The sequence below is a fragment of the Vidua macroura genome, chromosome 3, assembly GCF_024509145.1.
Source record: "Vidua macroura isolate BioBank_ID:100142 chromosome 3, ASM2450914v1, whole genome shotgun sequence".
In the NCBI taxonomy this organism is placed as follows: domain Eukaryota; kingdom Metazoa; phylum Chordata; class Aves; order Passeriformes; family Viduidae; genus Vidua; species Vidua macroura.
The window spans coordinates 39,408,263-39,432,076 of NC_071573.1; the positions used below are offsets into that span (position 1 = coordinate 39,408,263).

Sequence of the window (23,814 nt, forward strand, 5' to 3'; positions counted from 1 at the left end):
TTCAGGAGAACAGCACTTTCACGACCAAGCAGTTCCCTCTGCTGTCCACTCTGCAGCTCCTGCCAGCAGGGTCACGGCTTGGCCCGGCCACTCCATCCTGCTAGATCTCAGTTCTTGCTACTGCTGCTGCTGCTCTAAAGGACACAGATTTATCAGGCTCTTTCATTAGTGTTTTGACAAATGACTGGATTGATCTCATGTACAAATGGAAAGACTGAAAAAGTTTAGCTTCTACAAGCCATGAAAAATTAAAGGGAGAATATAATATAACTGGGGAATTCTTTTAATTGAATTAGACATTTTCCTGTCACTCCCACAGTTCAGAGTAATCAGTTTTCAAGAGCTGCTGCCTGCATTGACAGGCATGAAGCATTTAGACAAGGTGAAAAGCCCAGAGGACCCCAGCGCCATGCTCAAATGGATGTGTCTGGCCCATTGTCTGGTTTGATTAATGAAGCCTTTGCACAGTGAGATAATGCAATGTTTGCCATGCCGGGGACGCTGCTGCACAGCACAAATATCCTAACTATGAGGAATATTCAATATGGTAACAACAGCAACGAGCCCATCTAGGTATGACTGGATTCTGCCCAAAAGCACCTCAAATGATATTTGTTTATTTCCTAATTGTCATCCACTTTGATGCACTCGTCATCAGGTTCAACAAGTGCTGCAGGCTTCAAGAGTTTGAAACAAAAGGAGGCACTTGGGCAAGCCGTGTGGTTTGTGGGGCCAGGAACTAGGATCTGGCGGCACGGGCAGCAGGGCACAGCTCTTGGGGCAAACACACAGGCAAACACGGGGTCCCTGGAGGATCCCTGGCCTCCTCACACCCCAGCATTCAAACACTACCCACCACATCTGTGTCTCAGAAGGAACACCTGCGGGTCAGCAGTGACTCTGGGAAATAAAAACAAGCAGATAAGCAAAAGGGCCATGCGGGAGGAGAGTAAGTGTGGAGCTCCGAGCTCATGCTGTAGGGGACCCCAAGCTCCTGACTGGGCATGGCTTGGCTGCTGCCTCTGTTCCAGTCTCACTTCTGCCAGAGGTCTGGAGCTGAGTGCCTGGACCTGGGAGTGTTGGGGAAGCTGGCTTACCTTTGAGGAAGCTCTGCCTGTGCAGCCAGCCCAGGTCTCACCTGGGGCAAGTCCTGCACCCTGCCTCTCCCAGTCCTCCAGTGCTGTGAAATCCAGGTTTGAGTGGACATGGTGTTTTTCACTTCCCACCCCAAACCACTGTGCTGGTTTCCTGTGACTGATTAGGCATTTCTCCATCCTGTGCAGAGGATTGTTCTGATGGTGAATGAAAGGATCCACACATATCAACTGTTCATTTGTTTGTAAAAAGTGGGAGAACAAGCACGAGACTATTCAATTAATTAAGCTGTGTCTGCTTGGAGCTCAGCACCCCTGGGCCCTGCACTCCATTCAGAACATGACAAACAGAAATAGGAACCTGAGGCTGAAGCTGACAAAAAGGCTTGAGCAGAGATGGAAAAATCCTCCAACAGCACATTTTGACAGTGCTCAAAAACATGTTTCTAACGTACCTGCAAGGCAGCATGGGGTGGACACACAGGTGGGTAAAGGCTGGGGCTCACTTCCAGGCTTCAGGTTCCAAATGCTTTGCCCACACAATGGTTTGCAGACACACAAACCACACCAGCCTCTCCTGGCGGCCCGGGGGGTGACCTGTGCCCTGTTCTCGTTAGGAGAACCCGAGTGAGGCGCCTGACCCCGAGCATTCTCCTCCTGCTGCTCCCCGCAGTGTCCCCGCTAGTTCAGCACAGCCATCTCCCGCTGTTAAGGGTCCAGGGCAAACCCTGGCCACCGGGAGCACAGAGTTGCCCCAGCCGGGACACTCCTGAGCGCTCCAGCCTGGAGCCTCGCTCCCTCAATACTCGCATTATTTCTTTTGCAGGAGGAGCGCGTTTGTTCTCTGTAACCGAAGCGCCGGGGACGCGCTGCCCTCCCGGGCGAAAGGGTGACAAAGAAAGGTGGAAAGGGGAAAAGCCTCGTCCCAGTACCCGCAGCCACCCCACGGGCAGCGCGGGGGACACCTCGATGGAATTTGGGGAGTAGCTGTGGGACGGCCGCTCGCCTTGGGCTGCCGCACCAGAAGTGTTCGGTTACCGCCGCCGCAGCGGCTACGGAGAGAGCCCGGACCCCGCCCCGGGGACCCCCGCCCTGGTAGCTGCCGCTGGGTCGCTTCCATCTCCCCCTCACCGCCTTCCGTCGCCTTGGATTTTCCCCCGTCGTTTCCCTCAAGCCATTGAATTCCGGCGATTTTACCATCGGGCAGCGCCGCGGAGAGCGGGGGCCGCCGCTCCATCCGCTACCCAGGGATCCAGAGTGAAAACGCTCCTGGTCTGGCTGCGCTTCCAGCGGCTCCGGGCAAACGGGACCGACCGCAGGCGGCAGTGACCGCAAACAGCGGCTGATCGAGCGCGGCGGGGCTGGACAGAGGCCGCGGGAGGTCGCACCGGACCCGACAGTCTGGGCTGGGGTGAAGCGATGCAGAAGGGTCCGCTCGGAGAGCGGCTGCCCCCCAGGGTACGGAAGGGCCCGGGTTCCCACTCCCCGTTCTCCCGTAGGTCCCTTACCTGGGCTCCGGGCTCGGCTCCCCCGCCGGTGTTGCCGCTCCCGCCGAGGCACGGACAGGCAGCAGCCACAGGAATTTAAGGTCTTCCCGAAGCCCTGCCGCCCTTCCCGAGGGGAGCCAGTGCCGGGAATGCCTCCCCCCCGGCCCCGGAATCCCCCCGGTCCTCCCCCCGTATCGATTCCAGTCCGGCGCTGGCAGCGTTTAGGCCAGGATTGGGGGATAATAGGAATATCATCTGGAGACAATTACCTTTGGAGCGCTTGCTTCTCCTCCCAGACACTGTTATTTGAGCAATAGGATCATTTGATTTCATATCGCACTAAATAACCCCCGGCCGCCACAAATTGCTGCCTTCTCAACAGCCACCCCTTGGAATAAATTGCACAGCAACTCCTTGGGCTCCAGCTTCTCCTTATTTTTTTTTCCCCCCTTATTTCCCCCCCCCCCCCCTCCTTTTTTCTCCTCTGCAGAACGGTATTTCGGGAGAAGCAGGGGCAGAGGCCTGATGCTGGTGGATAAACTGCATCCAGCAAAACTCCAGCTCTCCTAATAAGCTAAGCAGCCAAGCCCTATCCTCACCGCTTTTCCTCATGTTTCCCCCCCCCCCCCCGTCTATTTTTTTCTTTCTTTCCTCCTTTTTTTTTTTTTTCTTCTCCCCCTTTAAAGTTTTTCCCTTGCTGGGTGTCCCACTGACTGCAGGGCTCGATGTGCCTTTAAGGCTCTGTCAGCGCTTGCCTGATAATCTGGTCATCGCCGGCCTCATTAGATCTGTATTAATGTCAGTCACGGATTGCTAATTAGATTTGCGGGATAAATGAAATTACCTGAGTGGGCGGCGTGGGAGGGGGAGTGCAGTCTCCCAGTGCTTCCCAGGATTTACGGGGCAGAGGGGAGGGGGGGGGGAAAGGAAAAATAGAAAGGAAAGACATAATTTTATCTTCCATTCTTTTCTCCCTCCTTTCCCCTTCTGGCTCCTGAGCCCCATCCCGTCCTCAGGCTCCCCTCTGACAGCCACTAACCAAAGAATTCCCCAAACTGCTCCGTAGCTGGACCTGGGCGTTCTGCTAATGGAGCCCATCAGTGCCACACTGGGTGCACCGTGCAGAAGGATCCTGCTCACGTTGGATTCATAAATCCCAGGCAGCAGGTCTGGGGTGAACAGCTCTGCATTGCTGGGGTCTCACAGGGGTCGAGGGAGAGACCGATGGCATTATTCATCCTGTTTATTTATCCTTATTAGAAAATGGGATGAAAGAACAGGGCCTGGCATCTGCCTTTTAGCACCGGCTGAGCAGCGCACACACAACCTCAATTAAACACTGCCCGGACAAGGCCTTTCTCCATATTGGAAACCCAGCTCTGTTTAATGAGGACCAATTAAATCCTGCTTCATTTTACCTGGGATCTCAACAAATTCCCTTTCTTCTTCCCTGGTAATTACTGGCAGAATCAGCCCTGCTATCAGGGCAGGAAGCCCTCCCTGATAACCCCCCTGAACCCCAGCTGGATTCCAGCAGAGCTAGAGGCCCCTTCCTGCCCCCAACCCCATTAAAACCCATCTGGGATCAGCCTGGGCCTCCAGTCCTTTCCCACTTCAGCCCACCACAGTGCTGGCAGAGTGGGGCCCCTCCTGGGGAGACATGTGGAGCTATTCCAGCCTGGCTCTGGCCTACATTCCCAGGCCTCCCCTGAGCACCCTACAATGTTAAAAACTGCACCCTGTCTCCCAGGGGACATCGCTGCAACCGGGACATTCAATTAAATAATCCTGGCCCTTTGCCCTTTCCCTCACACAAATATTTCCTTTCCCAAGTTCCCTTTCAAAAGGAAAAAAAAAAAAAAAAAACACAAACCACCACCAACAACAAAGAAACAAACTCCAAACTGGAGAACAACAGGAAAAAAAGGAGAGGGGGAAAGAAAAGAAAGAAACTGTTCTCCTTTCTTTTCCCTGTGTGCAGGGTAATTGATAGGCTCTATCAGAGGTCAGGATTTGCATAAGAATTAAGAGCAGTAAATTAATTTAATATTCCATGCACATCTCCAATTATTCCTGCAGACCTTTGTCTCCCCGGCTGGCAGAGAGAAGGTTCAGCTGCTCTTCAACCAAACAACATCTGTGCAGTTAATAACTTGATAAACAGCTCATACAAATAGTTTCTGAATTATCTGCCAAACCAATGACTATTCAGTTTGGAAACACTCGGTGAGGGCTGTGCCGGTGGCTTCGGATCCCTGGCCTAGGGATTTGGCTGCATGGACAGAGATTCGCCCCGCATATCCCTAAAATATCAGCAGCCCTTTGCAACAAAATCCCATCAAGAATGATATGTGAAATAATATATTAATAGCAACTAATAAGAGCCCACCCTGCCCAGTGTGTGCCCACCACCTGGAGAGGCTCACGCGTGCCATGGGGCTGGGCTCTGTCCCTCAGCTTCAGGCTCCTGGTGGATCCATGTAAGGTCTGTGGCCCCACGAACTGCTCTCGCTGGGTGCAGCATTTACAGCCCTTCAGCTGCTTCCTTCCCTACACAAGCCCCTGGAAAGGGGCTGGGTTCTCCTGGCTGTCTCCTTGCCCCAGTCTCCAAGGAAGAATGGCTGACAGTTGCCCTGCTAAATCCAAATTTCAGCCCAGGAAGGACATACTGATTTTCTCCCAGGGAAACCCAATCTTACAATAAAATTGAGGTGGCTTCTTCATCCTTACCCCCATGGATGCAGAAGTCCAGCTCCAGGCTGGCCAAGCACCACCAGTTTAATTCACCCCTATGGGCTGTATGGGAAGACGTGGTGCTTGGCTGCTCCTGCCCTGGAGCTGGGCAGTGGTTGAGTCCCCATCCCTGGAGGAGTTTAAAAGATGTGTGGGTGTGGCAACTGGGGACACTGTTTAGTGGTGGCCTTGGCAGAGCTGGAGGAATGCTTGTACTTGGTGATCTCAGAGGGCTTTTCCGACCTTCACAATTCCATGATTCCATATCTGCATGGGCCGTGGTTCCTGCAGCACTTGCAAGCCTGACCTTAAATTAGAGTGGCAAAGAGGTCCACTGGCAATGCCACTGCTCTTCACTCCCCTCAGGCATTAAGCATCATTCCAAAATTAATAAAAAGTTGATTTTTAAAAGATTATGAAGTTCTCCAAGCTAAAGGAAAGGTTAATGCACTTCTCCATTGTCATGCAACTTTCATGTCTACTGTCATAAAAAGCTGATTTTTTTCTCCCATTTAAAAGGAGAATTTACATCATGAACATAAATCCAGTAACAGGGACACAAACAGAAGCGAAGTGATGAGGTGCCAAATTTGGAGGGATGTCTGGGACTTGATAAACCACTGCAGGCTTAACACAACAAAAATAAGGCCAGACCCTCCACTGGGACTGTGGGACAGGCCAGACCTGGTACCTTCCCTGGGGGAGGGAGATCCCTGAGCTCAGGCGGAGATCCAACATTTGGGATTTGGAGCTCCCAGGCTCCATTCCCACTGTGCCAGCCTGCGCTGTTACCTGGCTGCAGCGCTGGCTGAGCTCACCATGGGGAATCAGCCTTCTGAATATTCAACACCAGCAGCTCCAGGGCTGCCCAGAGCCAGGCATTTGCTAGGAAATGGAAGCTTTCCCCTCTCCTTTCCGAAATTCAGATCAATGCACTGTGCTGTCTCTGGAGCCTAAGGCTGGCTTGACCTGAGTGTGTATTTTGCCTCAGCTCTAATTAAACAAACATATTCCAGTTTTTATTTTGGAAGCTAATTGTGCTGTTTTAAGGAATTCAAATCCCCCTTTCCCAGCCCCCAATTCCCAATGCTTTATGTTGTAAGGAGAGAATTGAACCCTCAGCTGTTTTCTGTCACCCAGCATGGGCATCCCTCCCTCCTGACACATTCCTGTGGTTCAGCAGCCCAGGGCCTGGCATGGTGGGTTTTGGGATTGGGGAGATGCACTGCTGGCTCTGGATGCTGGAGATGTGGTGTTTTTGGGGCTGTGGGTTCACCCTTGGAGCCCTTTAGCCCTTCTGGTCCCTGGATTTAACCCCAACAAGGGAATTTCAGCACTGACACTTGCCAAGGGGCACTGGGAAACTTGATTAATGTTTGCACAGCTCTGGGCAGAGAGTGCCATGTGTGTGAACATTTTATCATATTCCAGCTAGGCCACAGCCCCCACAGACATCCTGGCACTGCCACATCAGCTACATCCTGGCTGCATGGAGTTTCCTTTGGCATCTCAGCCACCCTATCACCACCAAAGGCTGAGGCGGAAAAATCAAAACCCCAGCCTGTGCAGACTTCTGGTGCCTGGAAGCTATGATCGATCCCAGCACCACTTTTTGGCACAGATCTCTCTTTACAGACTTGCTCATCAATCTGCCGCACCACTCTTTTCTTTATGGAGCCACAGAAGTGTCTGTAGTGAGAGATTAAAATAGTAGTCGTGCCCTGTGATTTATTTTTGAAGTTCTCATGTCTCCGCGTGTGTAAATACCCCAGGCTGCGCGCCAGGATAAATAACACAGTGCAATATATTAACAAGGAAGAACACAAAGCACCGGAAAGATGGAGAAGGGGGAAGGCATTTGCTGGGTGGTAAGTTATGGGGCCTTTGGAGGCAGGGCAGGGGGAGGCTGAGCACAGGGGGGGTTTGCTCCTGCCTTCCCCCCACTGATAAATCAGCAGTCTCGTGGTGCTGGCGCCAGAATAAAATATGCCGGGTCCCTGTGGCGGGGTGGCACACAGCGCAGGAGCACGGGCCACGCATGCTGACTGCAAATAGGGTGGGCCATCAGACGCTGCCATAAAACACCCCCTTGCCTCCCCCAGCTGATTATCAACTTCATGCATAGCAAATGACAAACTGGGAGCGCCAGTAGTGCCTCTACCGCTGCCGAGGTAAAAAAATAAAATATTTACAGACTGACAGGCTAATGGACACTTTTCCAAAGAGCTGTTCGGAAGAAGTAGTAAATGGGCCCGTGCTGATGCAGGGCAGCAGGCCTGGTCAGGGATCAGAACACACAGCACCAGATCGGATAACATCTAATTGGCAGGTCACATCCAAATGAGTGTAGTCATGCATCATCCGGAAGGCTTTCTGCTGGTTATAAAGACACTTGTAAACAATTCAGCCGCTGAACATGGCAATAATATGTTGATCCGGCATGTAATGAGGTGTTCCTGGAATCAATAAACTAGTCATGAAGAGCAGGGAGCAAGGTCAGTGCCTGCCTTTTTGATGACCTTTGCTGGCTGGTGAGGACATCATATACTCTGAAGAGGACTTTTCTCATATTGCAGAAGGCGCCGAGTGTCAGAACTTCCATTTGCAGCAAGCAAATGAACAGCCGGGCTCTGCATGCTAATGAAGTCCAGGCTATTTTCCACCTTTTCATCTACACATTATGCTCTTGACTTTGGAGAAGGTGGGAATTAGGTTGGACCCTCGTGTCAGACTGCCTGATGGCTTGGCTCCGGAAAACTGGTAATTGAAGCTGATGACTGATGCGGAGGAGGCCTGAATTTGGAAATAAACAGTTTCAAGCACTGCATGTCATTTCTAGAGAGACTGCTGAGTGAATGGAAATGAGCTCTGTTTCGCCGATATAATGCAGTTTCTCAGCAGGAAAAACACTGTCTTTGAGACAACAATGCCAATCAGTGAGATTTAAATGTCTTGGTGATAACGTAAGGAATAGCACCTGCCTCAGCAAATAGCACTTAGGGAAATGCTGCCCTGTGCTGGGGCCTGAGACTTGTCTCCAACCCCCAGCACCAGGCCAGAGGAGCTGGGACACTCTGAGGCTGGCGGCAGGGAGGGCACAGCACGCACCGTGTTTGGTCATTGCCACAGAAAAGCCACTAGTGACACGGAGGAGCATGGCTTTGAGCGACCCTAACTGAACATGGTGCTCTCCGTGCCACATCTGCCCTGCTGAACTGCTTCTCCTCGGCACGCTGAGGAGAAATCCTGTTGGCCTCAGCCCCACCATTGCTCTCCTTACCTTGTGCCAGCCCAGCTGCCAGCCCTACAGGAATGAAGAAATGGGATTTCTACACAAGGTACCCAAAGGTCAGTATGTTCAGCCTTGACTCTGAACATCTCAGCAGCTGGGAAACAGCACTGCAAATGTTATAAACTCCTGCTTGGGGGTGTGGAATGGGGCATAGCCACTCGCGTGCTGGGGCAGAAGTAGTCTTGCTGAGGCTTCTAGGGCTTTGAGGTGTTTTCCTTCAGACACAGAATCCCAGACTGGCCTGGCTTGGAAAGACCTTCAAGTCCATCTCATTCTACCCCCTGCCATAGGCAGGGACACCTCCCACTATCCCAGGTTGCTCCAGGCCCAGTCCAAGCTCGCCTGGAATGCTCCCAGGGATCCAGGGGCAGCCACAGCTTCTCTGGGCTCCATGTGTCCTCTGCAGGTCCCCCCAGGCACAGGTGGGACCGGGACTCACCTGCCCCATGTTTCCCCAGCAGCCACATACCGACAGGTCTGTGCTGGAGGTATGAGGTGGGGTGTGCTGCAGGCAGGGGCTCCCCAGAACCCCTCATGCCCCTAGGAGCCACTGGGGTCAGCGTCCCCCTGACAGGGGGCCACATCATGCTCCCCGCTGCCGAAAGCCGCTGGCTGTCCCCTGGAGGTGGCTGCATCAGGAGCAGGTGTGTTTGTGTAATAGTTTGCAACCCTTCAACATGAAAGGATGGAGACGGATGTGAGTTATTATTATGAAAATGAACCGAGCAACAGACAAAAATATTCAGGAGATGTAATCTGCTTCCCTACAATGCACTTGCAGAGAAGAGCACTTGGCAGACAGGAGAGTCGCCGTCAGATACATTGCCTTTTGTTAAATTGCTTTTTCTCTGACAATGCCTTTTAAAACCACATGCAATCTTAATTTAAAATACCCAATACCTCAAGGTATAGGGGCCCAGTGCTGGTCTCCAGCTTGGGATTTGTCCAAAACGACTCCGTCAGCTCAATACCGCTATTCCTCATTTTAATCACGCAACAAATGTGGAAGCCTGAATTTGCTTGTAAGAATCCATCACTAAAAATTAATGGGGCACTACTAATTGATTCCCCTGCCTACCACCTCAGTGTTGCCCAAATCCCTGGAAGGTTCACTCCAAGAAGGCCCTCTTCCTGAGGGGCAGCTTTGACACGCACGATGGGCGGAAAGCTAGGCTCAGCTTTTTCATCCTTTTAGGAATGGTTAATGGTGAGGAAATGCCAAATGTGGCAGGGCAAGACACTATTGCATTTTTATTTTCAGAGACAGAGTGGTGGAAAAAAAAACCCAAACAAACCAAGCAGCACTTGCACGTTGCTGCTTCCTGCTCCTGCCCTGGCAGGCCATGTGTCACTCCTGGCTGCTCCCTGGCATGGAGCATGAGGCCTCCATGGACCGAGGGTTTGGCTGTGAGTGCCAGCTTTGCACTGCTTCACTCAGCACTCAGTAGAACACCCCATCACTGCCTCAGAGGCCCCTAAGTGCCAGATTTATCCTCTGCTCATGGAAGCTGAGAGCCTTGAAGCACGTGGTGGCATTTTGAGGCCATCCATGAGGAAGGGCAGGTGTCCAGGTACGATGCTGGCTCCAGGCTCAGCCCATCCATCAGAGCTCCTCTGGCCTCCCACCTCCACAGAGAACCTCCTTCCCTGTGCTAATTCCTTCAGAACATTGTGTAGACTGTTTATATTTCTGTACAGCCAGAACAAGCTGCTGACACAAATCAGCCATTAGCTATTCACACTGAGGAGTCTCCGCTAATTGTGCAGAATGTAATTAGTGATTATGTAATATCTAAGCTCTTGCAACTGTCATTAATGTCCACTATTCACCAGAGATAGTTCTTACTGAATTAGGGAATGATTACTGCATGCTAAATCTACTTAATCCTAAATATGCTAATTAACACTGCGTGCACTTTAGACAGTGGTTAAAAGCACTAGTCACCTCAAAAAAGGCTCTGATACACCAGAACCCAAATTGCATGTGAAGGATTTTCCCTCAAAAGGTAAATTTTTTTAATTAAATGCTGTAGTAAACTGTTGGGCACAGCCCTTGATTAATGCAGCCCAAGGAGGGGCCTTCTGGAATGATCTTGTGAGGTGCCACTGCAGGGCAGCAATGTCCTGCAGCATTCCAGATCTCTGGCAGCATCCTGGTCCAGGCACAACCTTTCCCCCATGCCTGCCAGTGCTCCTCAACATGACATGAGCAGCACCCAATGTAAAACAGCTTTCCAAAGGCTCTCCCTCCAAGATTAACCACCTCACTCCTCAGGTCATAAACAATATCCCTACAGGCAGATAGAGGAGCTTCCCTCAATAAATTCTGTCTTAAATCCTAATTTGAAAATCAATTATGTAATTTTAAGACTGATTGTGTAGAACAGACTTCAAATATTAGATGCTAAAGAGTGGGATAAACAGAGCGATTGTACAGGTTTGAAAGGTTCCTTTCCGAGGCCTGGGGTGTTTAATATATTCTGGGTTTCCATGCAAAAAAAAAGATATGGCTGTCATGAACCCCAGCATAATAGCAGCCTGTGATTTATGAAGATTCCTCCTACTTATATATTTTAGATAAATAACGTCCCTGTGTGTGTCTCTGCACTCATTCATAACTAAAAGCTGCCCGGGCTGCACAGAGAGTTCGTGCAGAAACCTTTGGTATCAGCTCAGAGGGACGGGATAACTCACGGATCAGACACTGAATAAGTGACGGTGTGACAAGGCCAGGAGTGCCCCGGGCAGAGCCGTGGAGCACGGGCGCATCCAGAGCCAGAGGTGTGCTCCACACAGGAGCAAACGTGGCCTAGGGGGCAAACCCGGCCGGCCCAGGGACCTCGGCTTGGCTGCCACAGCCACCGCAATCACTGCCACGGAAATGAAAGAATTAGCCACACAATGAACCCCTAATTGCCTGGCAACAGCATTTAGGGCCCATTAGGTAGATTTGTAACTGCTTCCAGAGAAATAAACTCCTGTGTCATTAGATAACAAGGGAAGAAATAGGTTATTTCCTTTTTGAAAGGTATGAAAGCTTCCAATTGCCTGTTGTACATGCTCAGTAGATTATTTTCTGTCATCTCAGTTAATTGAATTTTACCCATTGCTCTTAGAATTCCTCCCTTTTGTGTAAGGTTAAAAAGTTCAGAGGAGTCATATTTTTGAACCGAGTCCATTTATCACACGAGCCAACTCCAGCTGTACAAAGCGTGCCAGGAAAAGGGAGCAGCAGCCAACTGTGTGGGGATGGCTGCAGCATCCGGGTGAGCTGGTGTCGGATCATGGGAAAACGTCATTTTTCAGGCAGCCTCCAGCTGGGACACTGCTGGGAGCCACCGGAAGGGACCTACTGTGAGCTCTGTGGTTGCTGTGAGATGACTGCACCTCCTCCCCTGGAAAACCAAACTGGAAATCCAGAGTTAAACTAATTCCTCAAATTGCCCAGGGACCCTTGCCAGGGTGCCAGCTGGGATGGAGTGCCACATGCATCAGCCAGACATGGGAGGAGCCCGTTATTCCAGCCCCGCTCCAGTGGTGGCTCTGTCACCCTGTGTCACTCTGCCCACCATCACCAGAGATGACCAGCCATCACTCTCAAGAAACCCCCACTCATTTCTGCCTTTCCAAAGCAAACCTAGGCAGACATTCTTGATTTCTGAGTAAATCCAGAGCATGCGTCATTCCTCTCATCATCGTTCAGGCTGCTGCTCTTAAATTTCACCAGCTCCTCCCAATCACTCTGGAGAGGCAGCGGCACCCTCCCATCCCCAGCAATGCTGCCATGGTGAGCTGAAAGCCAAAAAACTTTTGTGGGGAGCTCTGGTTTGATGCTGTGGGATATTTGCTTTGCAGACCAGTACTTCCCAAAACAAAAGGGCTGGCTTGGCCACAGAAATATTACCAAAACCATCATCTGGTGACTCCAGAGCCACTTAAATTTAAACCCTCCTGAAAAGCCAGCTCCATTTTCTGCTTTGGTGGAGACCAATTCCCCACGCTGGCGTAGGAGAATAGATCAGCCCCGGCAGTGGGGCATTGTTATCCAGCTCCCAACTATTATGACATAGTTTCTATCAGAGCAGTTTTCTTCTCAGCCAGTCGAGTGGAATGATCCCTGAAAGCCATGGTTTGCAGCAGGGATGTGCTCAGTGCTGTCAGAAATCCATGTCTGCCCACACACAGGCCAGCAGCTGGAAAACAAGGACATGGAAAAGGGCCTGCAAAGGCAGTGGGGCTTCAAGGCACTAGGCAGGGGAGAAGCAGCAAAAAACCCAAGGATGGGAGCAAGAAAAATAAGGAAACGCTCCTTTCTCAAGTCTCTGAAGTGCTGCGTGTGTCGGGAGATGGGCGTGCCTCCTCTCCTCTCCTCTCCTCTCCTCTCCTCTCCTCTCCTCTCCTCTCCTCTCCTCTCCTCTCCTCTCCTCTCCTCTCCTCTCCTCTCCTCTCCTCTCCTCTCCTCTCCTCTCCTCTCCTCTCCTCTCCTCTCCTCTCCTCTCCTCTCCTCTCCTCTCCTCTCCTCTCCTCTCCTCTCCTCTCCTCTCCTCTCCTCTCCTCTCCTCTCCTCTCCTCTCCTCTCCTCTCCTCTCCTCTCCTCTCCTCTCTCCCCCAGCTTGGCCCTGCTCCCGTGCCTGGGCACAGGGAAACCTCCTCAACACCACAGGGGCATCTCAAACCTCAGCACTGGAGGGGTCAGGCACTGCTCCTTTTCACCAGGACTGAGAGATTCAGGATTGGGAGACCTGCTTTGGAGAGCTGGATGCCAATCTGGCCTCTTCTTCAGCTGGTTTATGGAACTACTGATGAGGACAGGAGAGGCCCCACATCACCTCCAGGCTCATGTGCAGGCCTGTGACCCCATAGACATATGTGGGGCCATTCTCCCCACTTGGAGAGAACGGGATTGGCTTCTTCTAGTCTGGGGCTGGTGGTCCCCAAAAACCATCCCTGGTGGGTTGGAGAGGCATCAAAGACACTAGGGAGGGGGAAAAGACGGAAGGAAAGAGCAGGGCTGCACTTTTCCACACGGCCTTTTTGTTTTATTTGGTTTTAATTGCACCCCAGAGCCCCTTGTATTAAACATCCCTAATTAAGGAGGGCCAGGGAGTGGGAGGGCGGGCGGTGGTGGCCGGAGTGAGGCGGGAGGCCAGCGCGGAGCCCCTCCACCAGCAGAGTGGTGCATGGGGATACACGTGGGGATACACAGATTTCTACAGAAATCTGGGAATTATGATGGATATTACATAAATCAACCCCCCTGTGTCAATAAGGAAAAAACATTTTTAAAAGAAAAGCAGCTGATAATTAACCCTGAGAGCATGGGTGTAACCCAGATCACCTTGGGGAAGCGCCCGGACAAAGGCAGGCATTCATCCCGGCCTTTCTCATTTAAATAACCCGGCCTTCATTGGCTCCTGAGGGATGGCACGGGAATTGCTAAACCGGAGGTTTGTTCGGGTTTGATGTGTAGTCGCATTGATTTCCCCCTCCCTCATCTTAATAAAAGGCATTTTATCGACCCCTGGAGCGGGGCAGGGTGAGGTATCCCGCAGCTCCCGCTGGTCCGGCAGCGGGTGTTTACCAGCCCACAGGAACTCTGCTGACACCTCCAAGCTCAGGGAGCTGGAGGATGGCTCTGAGTGGCATCACCAGCCTGCTGCACATTAGGAATAACCTAATTATTACTTAGCAAACCAGCTTTGCCTGGAGAAGCTGTGGCTGCCCCTGGATCCCTGGCAGTGTCCAAGGCCAGGTTGGATGGGGCTTAGGACCAACCTGGGATCGTGGAAGGTGTCCCTGCCTGTGAAATGAGATGAGCATTAAGGTCCTTCCAACTCCAAATCTTTTTGGGATTCTCTGCATTGATTTTGAGTCTGCCTTTTGGCTTTTTCAGAAGCCCATAGGATCATTTAGGTTGGAAAAGCTCTCTAAGATCAAGTCCAACCATTCCCCCAGCACTGCCAAGGCCACCACTAACCCATGTCCCCATGTGTCCCATCCATGCATCTGTTAAATCCCTTCAGGAATGGTGGCTTCCCCACTGCCCTGGGCAGCCTGTTCCAATGCCCACAGCCCTTCTGGACAAGAAATTTTTCCCAATATCCAATCTCAATTTCTCCTGCTGCAACTTTTGAGGCCGTTAATCCCATGGTATCTCCTCAGACAAACATCTGGCCAGTTTTGCTCTCAAGGCACCCAGCAAACCTGCCAGCCCCTCACGCTGGTCAGATCAGGCCCCAGGGAAGCTTCTCCAGGCTGTTTCCTGCCATAATGCTCCTTGCTTTTTCCCTGCATCCATAATTATTCACAGGGCAGCACCTGAAAACTCACATCAGTCCTGGTCTTTCCTCTCCTGGTCTTTCCTCTCGTTTTTCCTCTCTGCAAGTCATTTGTGTGTGTGAGTGCTGGGACTGGGATAAAGCAGCAATAGCTCAGGGGAGAAAGCTGCAGGCTGGGAGTCAAGGGAGAGCTCCTGCCGTGCTTTTTCCTCCCATGGCTGCTGCTGGAAAGCTCGGCAGAGATGTTCCTGCACATGGCTCTGCAGCACCCACACACCAACACTTCCGTTGGTGGGGCAGAGGGGCTGGATCCCTGCCTGTAGCCCACAGGGAGTTCCCTATCCAGGTCAGACACTGCTGGCAGCCCCATATGGGGCTGGAGAAGCCATGCACACAGCCCTGGCAGGGAGGACACACAACCTGCCTGTGTCGCCCTGCTCACAGAGGGCTGCTGCCGGTGATGGACACATCCTTATTTGTAAGTATTTAATGTTTCTTAGGAAGCACTTCTAAAAGAAATTGGTATGTAATGACAGCACTCACTGGAAAACAGGCTGATTATAAAATGCACTAACTTATCTGGTATTCATTTGAAAAGTAAATGGATGCAAGTAAAGGTGAGAGTTCACTACCAATTCAAATATTTTGCTCTAACAGGCTCTAGCACTCCTACTTTAATTCAAGCAGAAGCACAAGTATGAATAATCAAACTGGATGATGCTCATCAAAACCTTTGTGCCTTGCACCATTTCAAATGGTCATTGAAGCTTAATGGCAAAAAATTTACATTATTCCTTTAATTTGTATTCTGTTCCTTCCTTCTGAGTGATGTGATTGTGATTTTCTGTTGCCGGCTGTATTATTTTGATGCAAATGTTGTGTGCTGCTACAGTCCAATTTCCTGCTTCGCCCTCCCCTTTTCTTACCCCAGGAAAGAAACGACAGCTAAAATAGTTCAGAACTGGGGAGGGATTCTGAAATAGTTCCTTAACTACTGCTCCCAATTAAAGCAAACAATGCAGGTCTTGAAGCACCCTGAAAAGCTGAAAATTAATTATTAGCTGAAGGGGGAGGGAAGTGACTTTGCTCCTTGGACCTTCAGAGAAAAAAAAAAGAGAGGAAAAAAAAAAAGAGAAAAAAAGTGAGTGATCCCAATTCTGCCTACAAAAGAATTAGAAAAGAAAATTTGTAATTCAGTTAAAAACTCCTTTTGCTGGCACATAATCACCTAGGGATGAATGCTTTATTGAGAGGCATGGGGCTGCAAACCAAAGCTTGAAAACAGGAGGCCCCCGGGGTGCTCCCTGCATGAAATATATGCACCGACTAATTTATTGCGCTGTGACTAATTTCCATTCCTTGTGCTAGGAGTTGCCTGGCTAATTACAGGGATGTTTTCTTAACTTGGGTAATTGTGCTGCCCGTGCAGAGCCCCACGCTGGCTTTGATGCGCCCCCATGGGGTGGCTGTGCAGGGCACCGCCCTAATTAGATTGGCTGCCTTAATTAGGGGAGACGGATGTGGGGGTGCGTGGGGATGGCGGTGCCCAGGTCCCCACCATGCAGGCACAAGCCTGGTAGGCAGCAGGATGACGTCCAGGCCTAAGCTGGGCTCTTCCAGGGTGGTGAGGACGTACCCAAAACCAAAGGACATCCCAGCATCGATGCCATCACCCATCCTGTTCCCACTGGAAGGGCCAGAGCCAAGCTTCCAGCAGGAGCATCCCTCCAAACACACACGTGGGAACAGCCCCATGTGCCTGTGTCACCGCTGCTTTGATGCCGGCTCAGCCCATTTCCAAATCCGCTGCCTTGATTCTTTCTGTAGCAATCGCTCACACAGGCACAGTTGTTATTAGACAGATAATCACTTCCTCAAAATAATTTCAGCACTCAGCTCGAATAAAAAATATTTCTTTGCAAGGACCCTCAGTGAAAGGGGCTCAGCACTGCTCCCTGCATGGTGTGGGTCAATTGGGTTCTGCTCCATCCTCTCTCCAGCCCAACAATTGCCTTCCATCCACTGAAGAGTGGCCCAGGACACCCATCCAGGGCTAGCTTTGAACGCTCACCTTAATAAAAGCTTGACATCTGAAATTTTGCTGCTTTAAACCTGCCCTAGCAAAGACTTGGTCAAGATCCTGGAAAATTAATGTCGTATTGGTTAAAACCCATTCCCTGGCAGGGAAGGCCAAGGGAAGGTGGCAAACACCTCAGTGCCAGAGGCTCCCACAGGGCGGTGGTGATGGAACCGTGTGGGAAGCGTCGCTTCCCGCTGGGATGTGCCAGCCTCTCTGTAGGACTGGGCCATGGCTGCATCACCCACACCCACAGGATCCTGGCAGAGAGACGCCAGGGAGAGGTCATCCAGCTGGAAGACTGGGCAGCACCACGAGTCCCCAGGTTGTACCCAACCTATGGAATTCCAGCAGCAGGCTCTGACAGACCCTGCACTTCTCCAAAGTGACTTAAACTCTCATCCAGCTGAAGACGCTTTCCTCCACGCATTTGGGACCTCTGGAAGCTTGAGGAAACATAGTCATTTTCCTTTTATATTCAAATAAACAAACCAAGTGTTTCAGCTCCTGTTCAAAGGTGGAGTGTGACCTAGTTCCACACACAGAGACACCTGAGAGAAGGAGAAATTCAGTGTCTCTACTACAAAGTGAATTGACATGGACACCCAGGCAGGGGTGGATCCAGCACCGTAGATTCTCTCCACAGCTGCCCAGCCAAGCCCTGGGTGCAGCCCTCCAGCAGCCCCCTTCCCAACACACCAGCAGGCTGGAGGACTTGGACCAGGTTTGGGAGCTTGGTTTGTTCACCAAGCCAGCTCCATGCAGCCTGTTGTGCAAAGCCAGCCATTTCCAGGTGGATTCTGAGGCGAGGAGCCTGTGGCGGCCAGCATACGGTGCACGGGGCTCTCGTGGCCCACCAGGCACCACGGGTGCATGGGAGATGCTCATATGTGTGAAGCATCTTCTCAGGCTCATGCTTGCTGTGAAAAAGGAAATAAAAAGAGTCTCCCCTGCTCCAACTGCCTTCGGCATCTCCTTTCTAATAACTTGGCATATTCACTTAATACAGGCCAGCTCCTTCCAAGTCGTTAGCGGCGGCAGGAGACACAGCCAGAACGCTGACCTGGTTTGCTTGCCAAGACAGAGCAAAGAGAAACCTTCCCATAATAATTTCCAAACATTAAAATGGCTCCATTGTCATTATAGCTGAGAGATTGAATTCGCCTCATCAAAGCGGTGTATGACAGGTGACTCAATAGGCTGGTGCCAAGCGCGGAGGCAGGAGATTAGCAGGGCACTGATATCATTATTTCCGCCTATCACAGATTCGGCAGGGAGGCAATTGTAATTTCTGGGCTTATTAGTCTGCATTCGCAGGAAAAAAACTGGTGATAAACCTCAGTGTGACAGCCAGGCATTTGTGCAGCAAGTGCTGTCACAGTGACACTTGGAAAATGCCAATGTGGATACGTTCTCCTAATCCCCCCTAATGGAGGTTAAAGCCTGGCACAAAGGCACTCTTATCACTGATCAGGACACTAATAACATTTGCATTTTTAAGTTAAATATAGTAAGTAAAGAGTTAGTCTCCTCTTCGAGGCTTTGGCAATTAACTCAGCCTCGGACGGATGAAAGCCGAGCGGAGATTCCAGCCAGCTGGGATCTCTCCCACGGTGGGTCAGCATTCCCAGAGCTCTCACCTCCCTTCTCTGTGCTCGCTGTGTCCTGGGATGGGACTTGGCAAAGTGAGGGAATGCTGGCTCATGGGGGCCGGGGCTGAGTAGGGCCGCCGGCCCAGGGCTGCCCTTTCCCCCAGCAGAGGAGATCCTTCCGGGGCTTTCACACACTTTTACAAGCGGTTTTGCTTCAAACGGACAGAACTCGTTAGGGTTTTTTTTCCTGCCCCATGGTGCCAGTTGGGTTTGGAGCTCCCATGGGAATTCCTCCCAGACAGGAGCCCAGCATGTGTGCCACGGACATGCACACACATGCGCTCCACAGGAATTTCTTAAGGAAAAGAATAATTACAGGTGGTAAACTGTTACTTTTCCACATTTAAATAAGAGACCAATTAAGAAGACTATGTAATTCAATTCTGGAGTGAGTGCCACTGAATTCAATTTGTTTCAGGTCAATGAATATAATGTGAAGTTATTAACAAAAAGGTCAGGGACTGCATATAAAATATACACACATGACACAGGCAGAGTAATTAGTACACATTTCACATGTTCTGCTGCTCAGACATATGGTGTAGAAAACCTGAGCAGGATTAGATGGTAACAAATGTTCCCCTCTCCCTCCCACCAGCTCCCTATTTTAATAGGGTTTATGGCTATTTCCCTGGTGTTCCTGGGGTCTGCCAGAGGCTGAGGACCCACAGCCCACACAGCAGCTCTGGGGTGGGGCCCTTGGCCAGGGCAAAGCTCTCAGGAAAGCTGGGACTCTCCCAGGGCAAGAGATTCCCATGGAGCAGCTCAAGCCACAAGCCAGCAAGTGCTGGTGTGGGGGCAGTTTTTGGGGACCTTTTTCCTCATACGCTTCTCATCGCCCAACAGAGCCATCTTTGTGGCACCATCACCAAGAATTACTCTCTCTGTGCCTGTTTGCTACAAGTGCACACTCAATGTGAAGTTACTGCATTAATGAAAATAAAACATTCAAATTATACAGTTAAGCAGTGGTTGAATTTGAAAAAGTCCACAACACACATTAAAAAAAAAAAGAGGATAATAAAGCCCCAAACTTCTTTTTGACCCTAAGCTTGAGTATTGGACACTTGGATTCTCTTGCAAGTAAAGATGCACTTTCATAGGGGAGGAACACAAGGACTTGGGGAAAATTCCTCTGAAAGTTACAGGAAGAAATCCCAAGGTACGAGAACTCTGCCCAGCACCAGAGGTGCTCTGGTGTCTAGTCAAACCTGCTAGGGATTCTCTGCTGGTAAAGGATAACTCAGATGTTATGGTTTGTGTGCTCCAGTGTTTTCCTTGGCATCTTGTGCTCAGAATGAGATATGCCACCCATTTCCCAAGTAATGCTTTACCTCCAGTGTGGCCTGATGTGCTAAGGAAATTAAGTAGGCTGTGTATATTGACTAATAATTACCATTTACTACTGAACCTGAAAGCAGAATCCTCAACTGGAGATCTTTATTTTACCCATTATTCCTGTTTGGGTTTTGTACAGCTGGCTGCAGAAACCAACAGGAAAAGCAGGAAGTGGAGAGCTCCAGGAATGGTAGGGACAGCCCTGGATCCATACATGTTTAGGATTTGTCTGCAAAGAGGGAACTGTGAAGTGACATTGGCTCATACAGGTTCAGGGGTGAATTACACCTGAGATGGGTGTGTTAATAAATGTTGCATTGGCCAGGTATTCCAGTCAGGATACCACCTCCAGAGCAATCAGCAGGATTCTCTGGGTTTGCTTTGAAGAGACCCAGATTAGTGCTCATGGGACAGCCTGTCCTTAAATCAGGGAGTGGGGTCTCATGGCCACAGCTCAGCTCTTCAGCTGTCTCAGCCTGTCCCTCACCCCATTCCTCCCTGCAGCAGCCCATGGGGGACACCCCATGGGGATCCCACTGGGAGATGGGGCTCCACAGCAATCCCAGGCACAGCAGCAGACACCAGGACTCCCCACAGGTGGCACCTCCCAGGCACAGCACAACCTCCCCGGGCTGTTGGGACAAGGTCTGATCAGTGCTGCTGAAACTGGTGGATTTCTCCCCATTTCCCAAAATTCAACATCCCATATTCATCCACAAGAAGAGAAGTGGACAGAGGAAGGATGGCTCAGCAGGTTGCTGAATATACCATGTGGAGATGCCAAAAAAAAAAAAAAAGGCAAACAAACAAGAGAAATCTATTTTGTTGTTAATTAAGAAGTCATTCCCTCCCAATCGGCCCCTTTGCTCTACCCCTGATTCCCTGGTCTTTAAAAGCACTAAAGCAATTTACTCTCCATTTTACTGTTTGGCTGTGTTGGAACAGAACAAGTAAATAAAAAGCAGGGAAATATCTACATGAAGCCTTTGGTTTTTGTTTTTTTTTCTCTTCTTTCCTTCTGAGTCTTCTGTTTCTCTACACGCTAAAACCCCACTGCACAACTCCCCAAACCTCCCCATGACCGCAGTGGTTCCAAGTGACGCTGCTGCCCCTCTCTGTCCCCCCGGTGCCCCAGGCTGGGTTTTATGGGAACACCCCAGGGATCTGCTCAGCGTTTTCCCAGCCGGGGGGTAGGAGCAGACCTCCCAGACTCCAGCCACCGCGGCGGCCACGCATGCGGTGTGGGCAGAGGGGACACTCCGCTCCCTGCCCACGGGGTCGGCACCCCCAGCTCTGCAGCCTCTCAGTGCTCCCGCTCCCCAGCACTCTCATTAACTGAGGATTGCGAATGGGTCAGCAGATCTATACACTTTTGTGTTCCTCGGCCTGCTTTATTTATTTCTTTCTTTTGCAGGATGCTGAATAACTAACCTTTCCCTCAATAGGCAGATTTAAAAAAAAATAGGATCCATCACACAGCAGCAGGATAGCCTTGCTCTGTTTTGACCTTTCTGAAATTAATTTCCCAATCTTAGCTTTCAAAATAAGAGATTGAAAAGACCTATTAGATCAGCCAATCCATCTTATCACTAGTACAGCAGCAAGCAGAGACCCCAGCCAAGTGCTTCTCCATGCAGGGAAAATACTCTGGAATAAGACGGGGCATGAATTTAAAATGAAATACCTGTTCCGGAATGTTCCGCACATGGACACGTACTCTGGAATAACTGCAGCTGATCCTGACTTTGCTCAGTTGACACCTGGAGCCGCTTACTGGAACAGAGGGAGAAAAAAAATCCCATTTTAGGATAAGAAGTCATTTTTGTGGTGTAGCTCTGCGAAATAATTCTCCTTTTTTTCCCAGGCAGGCTGTTGCTCACAGGGCAGCACCACTGGGTGCTCAGAGAAATTATCCCCTGACCTGCAAGGATGTGGATCAGGACAGAATTCTGGTCTGCAGCTACTCCAGGAGCCTGGGATGTTAACAGGCACCTCTCCCAACCTGCAGAGTAGCTCCTTTTCTGGGAACACAGCCCTTCTCAGTGGGTCCCTGCTTTTCCAGACAGCAAAAAACTTGGGGGTAAAAACCCAAATCTTACGGTTTGCACCACCTGAGTTGCCCTGGCCAGCACTGCCAGCCCATGGTGGGGGTCCCCAAGAAGGCCCCTTGGTGATGCTGCCATGCATCCCTCTCCTCCCATTCCCCTTGGAATCCCTGGGGCTCTGAAGGTTGTGTTTTAATGCCAGCAGTGTTGATCTGGAGGGAACAGGTCACCACCCTGTGCTGACCTTGGTGTCCACCTCCATCCTGCCCCTCACTGCCCAGCAATGCCTAACAGGCCTGGACATCTTCAGTGTGGCATTCCCAGGGCTCTTGGGGATGCCTCTGGGGTTTGGATGCCCCTCCGGGGCAGGATTCACCGAGGGGAATCCTGCTTCTTGAAAACCAAGCCGGCCTTGCAGCAAGACTGGTCACACCAACTTGCCCAACTTTGGCCATGCCCCAGGTGGTTCAGGGAGGTGGTTCCAGCAGCAGCACATGGAGCCCAGGTGTGGCCTGTCCTTGCTGGAGCAACGCCACAGTCACACACGAACAGCGGGGGGGGAGCCGCTGGCGACACCGAGAAGTGCCGTGGCTGTCATGGATATCGGTGCTGGGAGACAGGAGAATGCATTCCAGGTGTGTGGAAAGAAGCTTTTCCTCATTAAATGTGATGGGAAGGAACCTCCGCTGACACCTGCAGTGAGCGTGTTCACTGAGGAACTCAGAGTTCACCAACAGGTGCCTGGCAGTTTAAAGCCCCACTACATTTCCTTCCAGTGTTGTGGTTTGGTGAACAGCTCTGAGTATTTTCCCATGGAAACCCCTCTGTTCTGCCTTGGCAGCTCTTGCCCTGTGCACCCACCATCCTGGCAGGAAGAGCCGCCACCACCCCCTGCTCGGGGAGTACTGAGAACACACAGCAACGGGTGCAACAAACTTTGGGCACTCAACAAGTCCTCTCTGCACACAGTCAGGGCCAAAAGATCAATATTGACACTTTAGATGATTTCTCTCAATTTGTTTTTTCTTCAATTGTTGGGGCAAAGTACCACTTTTCCAATATCTTGGGTTCTCGGCTAATAGAAACAAATAAAGTGAAAGGTTCTGTCCACAATGGGTGAGGAGCATCCATTGTCAGCAGGCGCTAATCAGATTAAACTGGCTCCTGGCTCTACTGCTCGGGTATAACTCACTCCTAAATTTTTTCCCATCTTAAGGGGATGGGCCATTGTTGCTTTTTCCTCCCCTTTTTCCTATTTAAATCTGACAGATAGAATGAGGAACTGCTGGAGCTGATGGCGGTGCCTGCGCCTCGGGAACAAAGAGCAGAGCCCAGCCCGGGGCCGTGGCCGGCCCCCAAGGCCCTTTTCCCAGCCAGAGCCGCTCGGGCAGCGCCGCCGCTGCCCTCTGGAAACCGCATTCAAAGCCCGGACGCGGCCACGCAGGAAAAAAACTGGGGCTGTCCATGCTCAGGTCTCTCTCCATTAGCATTTTAATTCGTACCCCTGGCACCAGCCCCTTGGAAGGAGCTGCAGCAGCAATCACATTCCAGCGAGGAGCCCGAAGAGAGAGACAGCCTTAAATAATGCCACCTTCGGAGGGAGGCCCCACGCGCCACCAGCTACATTTTGCCCAGAGTCTGATAATTTTCAAAGCTATTGGCAACCTGGGAATTTTCCTGTCTTATCACCAGGGCTCAGCTAACTTCACTAACACTAATCAGAGCTGGAATCATTCATTCAAGGATTGCATGATCATGTTTTTCTTTAGCGGTGACAGCTGCCTGAGCCGCATTAGCAATGCAGATGAGTCAGCCTAA

At 50.9% G+C, this 23,814-nt stretch overlaps 1 protein-coding gene across 4 annotated transcripts in view; it reads right to left on the bottom strand.

The window, feature by feature from the left end:
- Positions 1 to 4,388: 4,388 nt before the first annotated feature.
- LOC128805195 (uncharacterized) overlaps positions 4,389 to 23,814 on the bottom strand; it is a 62,698-nt gene continuing 43,272 nt past the window's right edge. For 3 of the 4 annotated variants that reach the window (XM_053973723.1, XM_053973724.1, XM_053973725.1), the window contains 2 exons: positions 21,636 to 21,724; positions 4,389 to 8,107 (listed from right to left, as the gene is read on the bottom strand). In XM_053973723.1, the coding sequence (XP_053829698.1) occupies positions 6,625 to 7,632 (1,008 nt within the window). In that variant the 5' untranslated portion in view covers positions 7,633 to 8,107; positions 21,636 to 21,724 and the 3' untranslated portion in view covers positions 4,389 to 6,624. The remainder of the gene's footprint in view (positions 8,108 to 21,635; positions 21,725 to 23,814) is intronic. The other variant, XM_053973726.1, reaches the window with a different exon arrangement.